Source organism: Monodelphis domestica, chromosome 3 (assembly GCF_027887165.1).
Source record: "Monodelphis domestica isolate mMonDom1 chromosome 3, mMonDom1.pri, whole genome shotgun sequence".
Taxonomy (NCBI): domain Eukaryota; kingdom Metazoa; phylum Chordata; class Mammalia; order Didelphimorphia; family Didelphidae; genus Monodelphis; species Monodelphis domestica.
Window position 1 is genome coordinate 4,635,488 of NC_077229.1, and position 14,645 is coordinate 4,650,132.

The window sequence follows — 14,645 nt, forward strand, 5'->3', positions numbered from 1 at the left end:
AGCCAGCAGGCTGCCCCAGAAGGCTGGCAGCAGAGCAGTCCGCTCACCTGTGGATGCTCTTTTCTCCCAGTAAATCCCCCTGAGGTGATGTGGACAGCTCCAAGGAGAGAGACGTCCAGCAGGGCCTGAAGAGACCCCTAAGGGGGGGAGGGGTGACTGTGCTTTTCTGGGAGCCCCCGGGGGTTGGGGGCGGGGCTAACTTTTCCTCCTAATTCCCAGCGTGCTTCCCACCCTCTGCGGCTGGGGTTCCCTGACCCTGAAGGCCGCGAAAAAGACGCTTGGAGATCCCTGTCCGAAAGTGTCCGCTGTGGCCCCTCAAACGGGCCGGCAGTCGCGGCTCCGAGCAGCTGGGGCTGAGGCCGTGGCCAGCTCACGTGGCCGTCAAACTCCTGGCCTGGAGGAGAAGCAACTTTCCCTCCTCCCTCTCCAGCTTCGCCCTCTGCACCGCGGCTCGGGGTCCGAGGAGAGGGCGCGGAGGCTGGGGGGAGGGGGGAAAGGAGGGCTTACCTTCGGAAAGCAGCGCCGGTGTCCCTGCGGAGGGAGCGGGCTGTGGCCTCGGCTCCGGCTGCGGTTTCCATCCGGCGGGGGCTCCGGGTACCAAGAGCTCCCGAGCTGCTCTCCGCCGGGCGCTGCACCGGCCCGCTGCCACATCAGGACGCTGCATCTCCGCTGCGCGCCCCTGCGGGGAGCTCCATGCAGCCACTGTCCGTGGTCGGCGGGGCCAGCCGGACGCCCGGAGCGCGGTCTGTCCGTCCTGACCCCCTTTCCTGTAGCTGTCTGCTGCTGCTGGCCCGGCACTGCCCGCGGGCCGCGCCAGGGCCTGCTCTCTCCCTTTTTCTTCCTGCGCCACTCAATCTGGCTAAAGCTCAAACTCTGAGAACTTGTCTCTCACCACAGTCTAAGGCGGGACCGAGGCAGCCTCCGCCTGGGAGAAATGATGGGGAGCATCGGAGGGCAGCGAAGGGATGCTCGGGAGGAGGGGAGGGCGGGGCAATTAGCCCCAGAATGGGCGGCGCCGAGGCCTCCGGGAAACCGGAAGTTAAGGTCGTTCCCAAAATCCCCCCCCCCCCCCCCCCGCCTCCACTTCCAAAGCTTTTCCCGCCCAGCCTCCTTATCGGGCCATAGAACTTCCTCCCACCCGCGGCTCAAACCTCGGTAATGATGAAGTGGTACCGGGGACCGCGGGAAAGGGGGGGCCCGCGTGGGGAGAGGCCAGAGGGAGAGGAGCCTGCGGGAGGGCGGGCGGCAGAGAGTAGGACTCCGTTCGAATCCTCCCTTCTATGAGTCCCTCTGAGGCAGACACCTCCCGCCTGTGCCTCCTGAAGCCCAATTTCTGGATCCTCCCCAAAGACGGGAGCCCCTCCCCTCCCCCTCGTCCTGGGACTCTGCAGCTGGGCGGGGCTGGCTGGGGCGGGAGAGCACCTGGAGAGCAGGATCGTTGGCGCTGGGGTGCGACTTTCCTGCAGGGTACGGTGTATCCCGGGGCTGCTCTGATGTCTGATGGGTCGGCTGTGGCCTTCCGCTTCCTTTTCGGGATCTTCTTTCCTGCTAAAACATCGGTCCTGGAGGGGGCGTCCGGGGCAGGGGCAGCATGGGATGCAGTTTTACTGCGCCCTGTCTGGACCCAGGAGTCCTGCCTCCCAGCCTCGGCCCGGACCCCCGAGCTCCTGCTCCTCCGCCCCTCGGGCAGCCTCAGCTTCAGTCACCCCAAGCAGGCTCCGTTCAGGCTAAGCAGGCAATAATGAGCAGAGAGAGGGTGGAGAGTGAAGAGGAGTTCAGGAGGGCTTCCCAGAGGCAAGATTATCATTTAAACTGTGGGGAAGCTGGGGAGGGCAGTGGTCGGAGCTGCGGAGGGAGAGCCTGTGACCCGTCCATGGAGGCAGCCAGAGAAGGTGCTCCTGGCCAGGCGCAGGAGGTGCTGTTCATGGACCTCCCCAGGAGGCTGGTGTGACCCGGGGCAGAGGGGGTGGCAGGGAGGAGTGGGGTGGAGCCATCAGGGCTGGGAGTGCCAAAGAGCATCCTGGGGGTCTGATAGGGACGAGGGAACCAGAAAAAAGTCTCTTCAGGGGCTGAATGGAGGCTGGCAGGAAGAGGGAAGAGAGCCCAAGAGGCCAGCAGAGCCCCAGGAAGGCCCTGCAGTCAGGGATGGGGGGGGGAGGGGGGAAGGGAGGAGGAGGGACATCCCCATAGAGAGGACTGCCCTGCCTCTGGGGAGACTGCCAACTGCCCCTTGGCAGCTCCTCCCTTTTGTCTTTTAACCTGGAACCTCGACTTGCCCCTTGGAAGTGCTTCCTGACTGGAGGATCTCCCCCTGGAGGCTGGCTGGGACCCTCTGGAGCACTGGGAGGAACCCCCATGACCCTCCCCCAGCCCAAGGGGGCCTCCAGCAGGCACTTGAGAACTTCTGGGATGGGAGAGCTCCAAGTAGAATCCCAAAGCCCTGCTGCCTCTTGGGGGTCTGGAAGGATGGGAGAAGGGAGGGGGCAGAAAAGGAGGAACAGAGGGAGGTGCTCAGCTGCCCCTTCAGACCCTCTTCTCTTCCCAAGCTGCCCCACTCCCTCTGCTAGTAGCAGGCTCTCCCCTGAGGACAGCCCTCACCCCATGGACATCCCTGTAGGACAACCTCAGGCCTGGGAAGAGAAGGGAAAACCTCTGCTCTCTGGGTCCCTTCTCTCTCCCCAGATAAAGGTGCAGAGGCCCAGGGTCTGGCCCCATGCGGGATAGGGCTGAGCCAGATACCGAGCTGGGAAGGGAGATCATAGCAGCTTTCTTCTGAGGTCCAGCCAAGAGCATTTGACCTGGAGAGTGAGCCCAAAGGCAGTAAGGATAATGGACTTTTCTACACTGGGGGAAAGAGGGGAGGGAGTGCCTTGAGAGGGGGCCTCCAAACCAAGTCTTGCTGCTCAGAAGGGCAGAGAAGTAAGACATTCCCTGGGCCAAGAAAGGCCTGTTGGGAAGAGCTTTGGCTGGAGCTCCATTCAGGGGGTCAGAAACTGAGGGGGGATTGTTGTGGGGGGGTTGGGGAAGGGAGAGGGAAGAATAACTCTGAGTGGGGAGATGTAAAAATGAATTCTTTATTCCTTTTTTAATTTAATGTGGGACCTGGAGGTCCTCTTACCATAGAGATATGTAGGGATTAACCAGCTCACAGTGACAGGAAGAAGGGACCATAGAGACAGAAAAGAGGAGCCATAGAGACAGGAAGAGAGGTAGTAAAAAGGCTGTAAAAGGGAACCAGCATCAGTTGGTCCGTCTGTCAGTTGCTGACAGGGTTGGCAGTTGACAGGAAATTTGCTGCTGTGTGTTGGGTTGGTGGTTGGTGGTTAGTTGCTAGAATATAATGGCAGGCCTGAAACAGTTAAAATTAATTTCTCTGATAAAAGTATTATATTTTTATGAGGTTTATTAAAGATTAAGAAATAAAGAAAATACAAAATAAGAAAGCACGTGGCTAGGAGGGCTGAAAGGCTCATTCAATTTCACTTACTGCATCCTTGCAGTCTCTGAGTACAGGAAGAGAGTGAGTAGGTGGATACAGTCAGTTTAAATACCCCATCTCACTGTCGGCCCAGATGAGGTTACAAGGCATTTTGGGAAGTGGCCAAGGACTCCTGGGAATTGAAGTCCGGGGTTCAACTCTCCATTTTTACATTTCCTCAATTGATCGTTTGGGAAGAAGAACTTCCCCAAAGGATCATGAAAACACAATCAATTTAAAGATTACAATAATTTGAGGATAAGAGGAAAAAAGAACAAAACCAATAATTGCTAGACACATTGACAAAAAGCCAGTTAGGGAGCAGTCCCCTTTGGCATGAAAGTATACATACAAATAAATGTTCAATCAACCACACCCAAAGTTCATTCTTGATCTTCTTGTGCAGCTTGTGGTCTGGAGGCATCTTCATGGTGTCTTCTCTAAACAGTTCAGTTTCTGGATTCGGAGAGGTAGCATCTTTCTTTACCTAAAATTCTTCTTAAAAGGAATTTAAACTTTGCAATTTAATATTTTTACATATCCCCATGAAGAGGGTGATTGAAAAACATAGAATCACTTAGGGATGCATGGCTGAGTTATGAGGCATATGAATCAATTTGCAAGAGAAATTAAAAAGACATAAGAATCCAAATAAAAAAGAAAATTTCTGGATGAAAATATAGACTATCAGAGTCTTATATGTAAAAATTCCCAGTAAAGGAAAAGTAAATCTATAACAGGTCCTTGAATCAGGGCCCAATTAAAATGATCTAAGCAATGATGCATTTACCCAGACAGTAGCCAGGACTACAGAAAGTTTGCCACACTATGAAAAGACAGAAAAGGGACTAGATTATAGGAGCCAGGTTTGGAGCCAAGTTTGGGGATACTCGGCTGTAAGTATTTTCAGAGTGAGTGAGTTTGGATACAAGGAAGGCCTACAACTTAACATATGTCAAACATCGCAACCTTGAGTCCACATTAATATATCCTGTGTGCTCTTTCGTGGCACTAATCAGGTTTAGCTTTGTGCTTCATTGGCCCTGTGAAATGACTCTTTTGCATATATCTTGTCCTGAAATCAGACAGAATCATTAAGCAAAGTCCCATAATTTTTTTAAAACAATTAGTGGCATCATTTTTATAGTCTCAAGCTTTTGGGGCATGCATAGACATTATAGCAAATGTATTTTAAACTTATATTACATCAAAAAGTTAAAGAAAATCTTAATACTGGTGACATGTGCTTCAAATATAAAAAAGGAGAGGAAAAAATAAAAACCTGAAATAGTATATTGCACATGCAAGAAAAATAATAATAAGAGTTTAAAAAATAAAAATATAGCTTATAATCATTGGCACTCTGTGTCAGCTAAGAAAATATAGAATACAAGGCTTTCTCACCAAAAATGTGATCCATTTCCTCTTCATATCTAGCCATGACCTACTGTGAATTTCACAAGTTAACAGTTTTTTTTAATAAAGAACAGTAGTATAAATATGTAGTTATCAATATCCCCAAAATTCTCAATAGCCCAATTAATTACAATAGCAAACAAACACACTATCATATTTCACATAAAATGCTGTATGGCATTTTAAAAAGCCTATGAACTGACGGATATTTGTCACAATTTTAACAAACGTAGCAAATCTTTCAACCTTGGTAAACATTTTTAAACAAAGTAAAACTTATTTTGGGTTTAGAACATTATCAAGAAATCTAGATATTCTGGTGGAAGTAAAATGAGCTGAAAAGTATAAATGAGAGATGCTCCCTTTTATTTTTTTTCTTTTGGGAGGCTTCTAGGGGTACATGCCCTGGGATTAACTGCCTAGCTTCCATTCACGTTTTTAGAAATGCAAGAGGTTTAGCTACTAAATGGGCCTTACCTTGTATTAGAGGGAGGCAAAATGACCAGAGATTGTTAAGAAAAATTCTAAAAATCATGTCCAAAGAACCCTTAAAATCAATTTGAGATATTTAGCTCATTAAATTTTCCAAAGGTTGTTTTAGCAATGTTTTTGATGGAGTCCATCTATCCTCTATGTGACAATTTACAAAGTCAAAAATAGAAAGGCTGTTTATTTTTTTATATGGACCTACGTGAGAGGGCTTTTTAGCTTTAGCCTTTAGAGGGTTTTTGTGTTTTGGTTTGGGCTATTCAGTTTTTTTCTTTCTTGAACTTTTGGGAAGGTGGCTGGTCTTTGTTGACAGACCTAATTGAGGTTGGATTAAACACTGACTGAGTTGGTTTTGATTGGGTTGGAACTTTGTGTGATGGTTGTTATTACTGGTAGTTATAGGTAGGTATAGGATAACTAGTATAGACATTAGGAAATTTTTTTTCTCTACCTCTTTCATAGTGAATTCATTTTACTCTATTCTTTTACTATCTCTAATTAATCTAAATTGTTAATGGTTAAAAGCTGCTAAAAGTTTTCTTTCCAGTGGCTTAAAGGGATAACATTAATTTACAACTCTACTATATTCTCATTAAAACTTTAATGATTGCAAGCTGCTCTCTTAGTTTGTCAAATCTCCTAATTTAACCCTTACAGAGAGGAGGCCAGGAAAAGATGGAGGAGGAGCTTCACCAGAGGGACTCACTGGTGATACTTTGCTGCCTCTACAGGGAGCCTAAAGTCCCAGGAATGGACTTAGAGAGGGACAGACTCTCAGTCCAGGTAAGTACATTCCAGCCCCAGATGGGAGCCCCCTCAGCCAGGGAGGCCCTTCCCTGGCTCTGACACAAGATGGCTTGGAAGCTGCTCCCTTCTTCCTGCTGGGCCATTTCTGTCCCCACATTCCAGGCAAGAGGGCCCTTCCTGGCTCTCTTCTTGGCTTTGGGAGGGAATCCTGGGCCCTTGGGCAGCTCAGATCGCAGGAGCTCCCCCCAGGCACTGCCTCCCAGGTTAGATTTCTCCTTGGGCACAAGTGAGCGCTGAGGAAGACCATTGACTCCTTCTTCCCTGTCTAAGGATCCTGGCTTTGCTCTCTCTGCTTGCCTGGCGACACTCACACCCTTTCCTCTGCTTCTTTTCACCTTCTCCCTCTTGAGTCTGGTCTGGAGCAGAGCCTGAGGGTGTCCTCTGGTCTATGCTGTCCTCAGGGAAGACTTTGTTCCCTGGAGCCACTCACTGGCTTCTCCCTCAAGCCCTGGAGTTTTCTTGGATCTCTCTGACTCCTTCCATTCTTCCACTTCTTAGCCCAGGTCAGACAATGTGGATGAACACCCTGATGTGTGTCTGACACTGCTCAGCCCAAAGGAAGGGAGAAGCCATCAGCCACCCTTCAGGCCCCCTCAACTCTGACAGAGGAGACCACTCAGGCTTCCATAGAATTCTAGGTGTTTGTGTCTGTTATAGTTATGAATTTGGAGTTTTCTGCTACAAGCTTAGGAGTGTTTTTGTTGTTGTTGAATTACTTAGTTGTTCTTTTGCTGGAATATTTTCTTTTCTACCTAAGACTAATCTTCTTTCTCATAAGGTTTTGTGTTGTATGTTACCCTATGGAACTCCAACTAATCTTGGTTTCATTCTTACTGAATGAATGGTATTTGTCATGTTTTTTAAGTTAGAGAATAGATGTGAAGTTGTATATCTATCTTTCCTCCTCCAGTTTTCTAATATGTTCCTTGATATCCTCCTTCCCATTCAAAATCTTTATCTGTACAAGCCAAGTAATTCAACTTCTCTATAAAGTCATCTTCATTATCAACCTCTAATCTTGCATAAAGTTCTTCTAATCGTATACAACTTGTTCTGTGCCCAAAAAACATCTCATCTTCATAAGCTTGGTAAGATTTTGATTGTACTGGGTTCAGGTATTCAATTTTCTCACTTCTGTCCCACACATCCCCTTCTTTGTCTACCTCCTCATAAAGCTTATAAAATTGATAAGGCATTTGTTCTATATCATCTTGGTCCATTATTATTACACCCTCTGGTATTCCTTCTGACTCTGTATCTGATTCTGATTCACTGAATCCAATCATTATGTTATTTATTGGATTTTGTTCAGTGCCATGTAAACTTGTGTCAGGTGTTGTTAACTCTGGCTTTGTGTGTTGATCTAAGCCTATGTCACCAGCTCTTATATTTCCCAAATCAGTTTTTGGTTGTTTCTCATTGCTAAGCTTTAGATTTTTGTTTTGAGTTGGTAAACTTGATGATATGGGGTTAGTTTCTTCTTCAAGATATCCAATGCTGTTACTAATATTTATAAATTCTTCTCTATCATCAGCTAGAAGGTTTAGTTCATTTTCCCTCTCTTTTGATTGTGTAGAGATACAAATCTTTCACTCTATGATGTTTTGTTCTGGGAATAAGTGTAGTACATCTGCATGTTCCCCTGCATCATTAGGATGTGTGCCTTTATTCTTTCCCACAGTGCTACATACATATGTTTCTGGCCATGTAGCTAAGGTGTGTATTGCTACTGAGTCACTGTACATTTCTTTGCTACCCTCTGCCAGCTGTATATTTGGATTAGTTAACTCTTTTGGATTTAACTCATTTCCTATGAAGTCTTCATATAAGGCTGATTGTACTATATCCTCTACTATATTGGAACATTAATTTAAATTATAACTGTTGCTTATCTCACATAAGTCTATTTGGCCAGATTCCCCTCTGCCACTTAGAATGTTGGCTTCAAGTCTGCCATTTGAATCCTTGGTTGTTCTTTCAGTTTACTAAGACTTCCATTCCATTCATCTTTTCAAATTGAACTGTCATGTCACCTCCATTACTTTGAATAGGATTATTGTTTTCAAATGTAATGTCAGTTTCATTTTCAGTAAATTTTATATTCTCTAAATCAGTCATTGTTGTATGGACAGTTTCAGGTTCAGGATTCAAAGTAGATGTTTTTTCTAAGGGTATCTGTGCCATATAGCTGTTGGAAGAATTAACTGAGTTTGGTGGGATGTTATGCAATTCTGTGAATGATTTCAAAGTATTCACATCTCTAGTAACAGTAACCTGTAGGGAATTGAAATTATATTTCTCTGCATCTCTCACTAACTCCTGCTTGAGTTTTTGTAACTTTGTCTTTCTTCTACTTTTGAACAATTCAATCCCAGTGCCCAATCTACTTTGAAAAAAGTTCTCCAAGAATGTTTTGACTTGATTTGCACTTTTTTCCTGTGTGGTTACTATAAAGCCTTTCTCTAAGTCTCTTATCTCTGTTGCTATTTGAGACATGATGTCTTTAATTTCTGCATCAATTTGTTTCACTTATCTCTGCCTTTCTCTTGATTTATTGAAATAGCTATCACTCACAGATTCACTTTCTTGTACTAAGTTTTCACCATTTCTTTTATGTTTCCTATTAATTCTAGCAGTCTCTTTTTCAGTATTTCTTCTATCTCCATGTACCAAACTACATACATTATAGGCCTGGCTTCATAATTCTTTCCTAACCATGTCTGAATATTTCGGTTTGGCTCCTGATTTAATAGCCTGTTGCAGGCTATTATACATCTCCTGTAAATCAGTTGCCTGTTGTGTGGATTTTAGCTTACAATGAGAATAGCAAGTGGAATTTTACTTTCTGTATGTAGCTTGTGTGGTTTTATTGTCATTTACTTCATATTTCTTTTTCAGAAAACAATATTTAATCAGGTGTCCTTTTGTGTGCCAGAAAAAGCATTGCCTAGTCTCCCTCTGTACTGTTTTTGGTTTGTAAGTAGGTTTTACGTAAGTCCTAACAGTATTTAGTTTCTTGATTTCCCCAATCTCTTTGTCTCTTAAATTTTTCTCTGTCACCTCTAATTTTTCTTTTAAATCTTGCATTTGTTTATGCTGTTCTGAATGATTTTCATGGAGGTAATTCAATCAGAGGTAATTCACGTAATTCAATCAGACTCACAGTATCATACTTTGGGAAATAATGTTTAAAAAAGTTCTTTAAGTGAGGTGTGCATCCCTTCAGAAACTGTCTTCTCACGTAATTAGTAGATTCCTCACTATTTGCCTCTAAACCCATAATCGATTCAGCCATTTCAGAGAGATGATCTATAAATGTGGCTGGATATTCCCCTTTATTTTGCATGAGTTTATCAAATCTTTTCCATGCATTAAGCTTCGAGCAACAGAGCTTAATAGCTTGGAGCAAGTCTTCCCTACACTTCTTTAAGTAGGTCATGTTTGTGGGATTTGCAAAATCTAGGTCTTCCTTTTACTCCTCTGTGGGCCAACTAGTCAGGTTGTTATCTAACCTGGTCTTCTCAATGAATTGGCAATGCTCATGGGGACTAAATAGTTCAGACAAGAAAAATTCTACATCTTGGAAGTCTGGATCAAAGATCCTGAAAGCATGTTTCAGTTCTTCCTGCATCTTAAAGGGTTGATCAATAAATTTTGGAAATCGTTTCTTCAGGGATTCAAGTTCCTGGGTTGTAAACTGTCTATGCACTTTTGATTGTAACACACCAGCTGTACTTGATAATTTAGTGACCTCCTTTAATTGAAAATTTTTTTAAGGTTCACTGTCACACTTGGTTTCCTTGTCATTGTCATTTCCCTTTGCATTAACCTTTGATTTCTTTGCCCTTCTTTCTTTTTCTTTGGGTGCACTATCTGCCTGGCCATTGTTCTTGTCCTTATCTAACCCTTTAGCCTTGATAAATTCCTCAAATAAGTTCTTAATAACATTTTCCAAGTTAGTATCCACCACCATTATCTGTGCTGCCTTTGGGGGAATTACAAATCTATAGATGTTCTTCAATTAGGTCAGAGTCTGTAAAGCTGCCATAGAAATGATGTAAACTTGAGGCAAAATCTGCCATAGTATAGTTTCACTCTGAAATGTCAACTGGAGTATGAACATGGTGGTGTTTCCAACGTAATCCAGAGAATCAAAAATCATGCTGGTCATTCTGCTATAGGGGATGTTATAGAGCCAAAATCCAGTAATGGCTGCCAGCACAACAGCTCCAGAGAGTATTTGCTTAAACATTTTTCTGCTGTTTCTTAGGGATTGTAAAGTTCAGTCTTTTAGGAGTGCCATTCTGTAATAGATGATATTTTGGAATATATATTGATGGATACTGGATAACTAATGGATCGGGTCGTTATCTTCTTTTTGCCTAACCTCCTCCCTTTTGTACCTCCCTCTTCAGAAGCCTTTCAGCCTCCCATCCCCTTTCTTCAGTCTCCTTCAAGTCACTCAGTGTGAGCTGTGAGGTTTCAATGAAATAATTCTTAATCTTCTTTTTCAAACAAAGGGTTTATTTGGGGAAGACAGGACAAGGGTGGAGGATGGAGGTAAGAGGGGTGGGGTATCCCTATTTTCTACAGTGAGTGTTAGGTCCGAAGATATTGAGAGAAATGGCAATTCAGTCACTATCATGAAACAGAGACAGTCAGAGAGAGCTATAGGGACAATCGTCCATCTTTTTCTTCCTTCAAATCAGCCAGGTCACCTCCAACTCGATTATCCCAAGTCCTAGAGCTAAAACCAGCTTCTTCTTTCAGGTCAGTCAGCAAGCCAAAAGCCTTGAAATCCAGTCAAGCAGTTGGCTCTTGCCTCCAACTGTTTCCCAGTCACATTCTAAAAGGAATCTTCATTTGACTGACAGCTGACCCATCTCCAGCTTCTTGCCTTTTGCATGCATGCCTCTTCCACACTTCCTTGTACATAGAGAGCCTTCCCCCTCTTTTCATCTTGCCCATTGGAAATAAAAGTCACAAGGGATGAGAAAAAGGTTTTACCACCCCACCAGGAGCTCCCTTAAAAAGATTCCCCATCTTCTTCAGTCATATTGCCTGCCATTAGGGATACTATCATTCTTTTAACCACCATAAAAGATGTCAGCTGCTTTAATAAGACCTTCCACACCATTCAGAAGGCACTGTGTTCATATATCCCTTGACTAGGTTTCTTCACCTTATTTCACTTCACCTTCTTGTAATCATCTTAAATCCTTCCAACATTGCTTATTGATACCTTTGCCATCTGGATACCACTATCACTGATAACATCTTAGAATCCAATGAAGGTTGAATCCCATTAAGGAACTGAGCCTGACAAATGCACATTCCAAGAGGCCACATTTCTGCACAGTGTCTATCTGACACAGGAGCAATGGAGTTTGTGGCTTTAAAAGGAGGTCTGGGTGTGCTGTTCCTGAGTAGAGGAGAGAATGCAAGGATTCCAAGGGCGGGATCGCCTGAGACCACATGGGTGGAAAATGCAGTGCCTAATGGTAGGCTGGCCTGGCTCCAGTAGGGGGCACTGTGAGACCATCATCCAAGAGAGATGGTGGGTGGTCACAGCTGACCAATCACACTGCCATCCCCAACTGACAGCTGGCCCTGGGGATTCATGGTTGCCTGCCATCCTAGGAGCTATTGTCCAACTTGCTCCAATGATCCTGGACCAGTTTAGACCCTATTTTACCTGATACATATATGGGCATCTAACCAACAAGGACTGCCGTCATTGGGGTCAGGTATCTGTGTTAGGGAGAGTATTGGCAGGAAGTGTCTTTCCTCTAGCCTAAAATCCTTTTCAGACATGTTTTGCTTGTCCCACTAGGTGAATAGAACCTCACACATTTCTTAGTGAAGGCAGTTAAGTGCAGAAACAAAAGTGGGTCAGAAGCTACCTAGAGGGTGTTTTAAATCATTGTCTTGGAGCAACCTCAGAGTCCTTGTGCATAAAGCACCGAACACACAAATTCAAATCCTGTCTCAGACATTTTTTTAGCCGTAGTATAAAAAAAACAGAAGAAAGCTAATAAAACCAGAAGGCTAACAGAAGAACACAAGTGGATAGATGTAGTTTCCATTTAGAGAACTCCCTAAATACCCAACCATGGTCTCCAGGTATTCTAGCCCCTATTAGTGAGAGTAAAGCAGAATCACTTTCTCTCAGTGAGCCAGTTGGGCAAAATGCCTTGGAGACAATGTTATATAAAATCAGTATCTATTTATTCAAAGAGAGGGTACAAACTGAGGATCAAAACATGTCCCTAACTCTATGGGATCAAGCTATCCAACCCACCACAAACTACATCCCTCGCAAGAGGGAGTCTTCTGGTCATCAAGCTAACTTACCAGCTCCCTATTTCTACCAAGGCTTTCCCCAAAAAGAGCTGGCCAAGCTGCCTATATTTGACATTCAGTAGTTGATTTGATTGAGTTCAAAAGCTGTCTCCAAAACTCATTATGATTGCTATCAAAATGGCTAAGTCCAACCCCAGTGGGTCTAACTCCTGAAGTAAAACCTCAAAGCCAACCTGACAGGATTTTAGACAAAACCTTCTGAATAGTTGATAACAACACAGCAGGTCTAGTCAGATCCTTTGTTAGTTGTTCTCCAGTTAGACAGAGAACCTCCAAAGATGATTTTAGGGTTTTTCCTTCTCCACAGACAGGCTGAGGTAGCCAGCCTCTGGTAAGCCCACCTTTCCTCCTCCCTTCAGGACAGGAAGAGACCCTGGCTACCATAGGAAGTCACTCACTCTAACAGTTGTCCCTTACAAGCTGCTCCTCCTCTGCCCTCTGCCTGCTAAAGTCCTTTCTCTAGAGTTCCTAGCATGTACCTTAAAGACAGCCTTCCACTTCTCTTAAATCTTATCCATATCTCTATCTTTTTCCCATTACAAGTGCCAGCTACTGTCCTGAGTGCTGGTGATACAAATATGACTGCCTCTGCACTCTAGGAGTTTCCACTCTATTGGAGGAAGGGCTGAAAGAGAGCTGAAAGAGGATGTAGCAGTCTGTCCTGCAGCCACTACACAAAGGGAATATCTACAGGATTATAACTTTGAGGAGGAGAAAGAAGTCTGAGGGAGAGTTTAATGAACAGGGATAGACATTAGAGCATATCTTGTTGTGGAAGGACACAGCTCCCCTTTTATCTTCCTATGTTGGGCATACAATGAAGAAAGATAAATAATTAACCCAGAATGCATGGTTTAGGAATCAGGAGTGAGGTGAGAAGGAATAAAGAGAATAAAGAAAGAAGATCTTTAGAGGCACATTGGCTCTCCATAACAGGAGAGATCCATGTGGCCAGCAGGCAGGTTAGAGTGAGAGAGCGAAAGAGGAAGAGGAGGAAAGAGTGCCTGATTCTGACTTTATTGATGTAATGTCGTCAGAGGTAGGTAATACATATGCAACAGTACATAGTGGATTTACATTGGCTTGACAAATCCATGCCGTACAATCTAGAGGCGTGGTAAGTTCAGCCTGCTCTTTTCAAACTCCCAGAACAAAGACCACATGGTCTGCTCATAAATCATGCATTGGAATGCTGTCTGACCGGACCAGAGCTGAGCCTTTTGTGACTCAGGTCAGAGATTGGTCCTGGAATCCTACAGAGGACTAGGAGTCACCCAACAGAGAGCAGGGTGGAGAAGTCAGAGGAGTTCCAAAGTGAAGCTTCCATAAAAGAAAGAAGTGCGAGATGAGTTTTCTCCTTCAATAGGGGGTTTGGAGCTCCTGACTTCACCCTCCCTTCAGAAGCAGAGAGTAATGCTGAGCTGATGTCATCCTGGACTGCATTATCTCATCATCCCTTCTCCAAGCTGTTGCCAAGAACTTGGCAGCATCTCTGAAATATACCCCCTTCCTCTGCCCTGAGATGACCCCCCTCATCCAACCCCTCATCACCTCCCCCTGAGTTGTGACAATAGCTGCTGAGAGGTCTGCTTCTCACCAAGCTCTCCCCGTTGCAGGCAATCCTCTATTTAGCCCTCAAAGTGACACAAAGGTCTGACCTCCACCTACTCAGGAAAGTCCTCTATGGTTCCCTATTGCCTCCTCGATCAAATACAAAATGCCCTGTTTGGCATTCAAAGCCCTTCATTACTAGCCTGCTCCTGCAGGAGCGATTCTTTTCCCACTAGATGTTAAAAATCCTCTCTGAAGTCAGAAAGAACTGACAGCCTGGCAAATTCCAAATGCATATTTGGAATCAGTGTAAATATTTGCACATTTGTCTTTTGCAAGCTCACGTGCTTGTTTTAAAGCAATTAATTCTGCTCCCTGTGCACTTAGGTTTCTAGGGTCTCAAATTCACTTACTACAACAGCACCTGTAAATCTTATTCCAGTCGGCATACATGATGATCCATCTGTGAATAAGATCAGGTCAGGGTTGTCAAGAGGTGTGTCTGACAGATTTCCTCAAGGTCTTTCTATTAATTGCACTA

The 14,645-nt window shown here is 44.8% G+C and overlaps 1 protein-coding gene across 1 annotated transcript in view; it reads left to right on the forward strand.

Moving 5' to 3' along the window:
- The first annotated feature begins 1,076 nt into the window (after nt 1-1,076).
- Nucleotides 1,077-14,645, forward strand: part of LOC100019242 (zinc finger protein 883-like) — a 49,035-nt gene continuing 35,466 nt past the window's right edge. The window contains exons 1-2 of the mRNA XM_007490205.3: nt 1,077-1,155; nt 6,041-6,166. Coding sequence (XP_007490267.1) covers nt 6,059-6,166 — 108 coding nt within the window. The 5' untranslated portion in view covers nt 1,077-1,155; nt 6,041-6,058. The remainder of the gene's footprint in view (nt 1,156-6,040; nt 6,167-14,645) is intronic.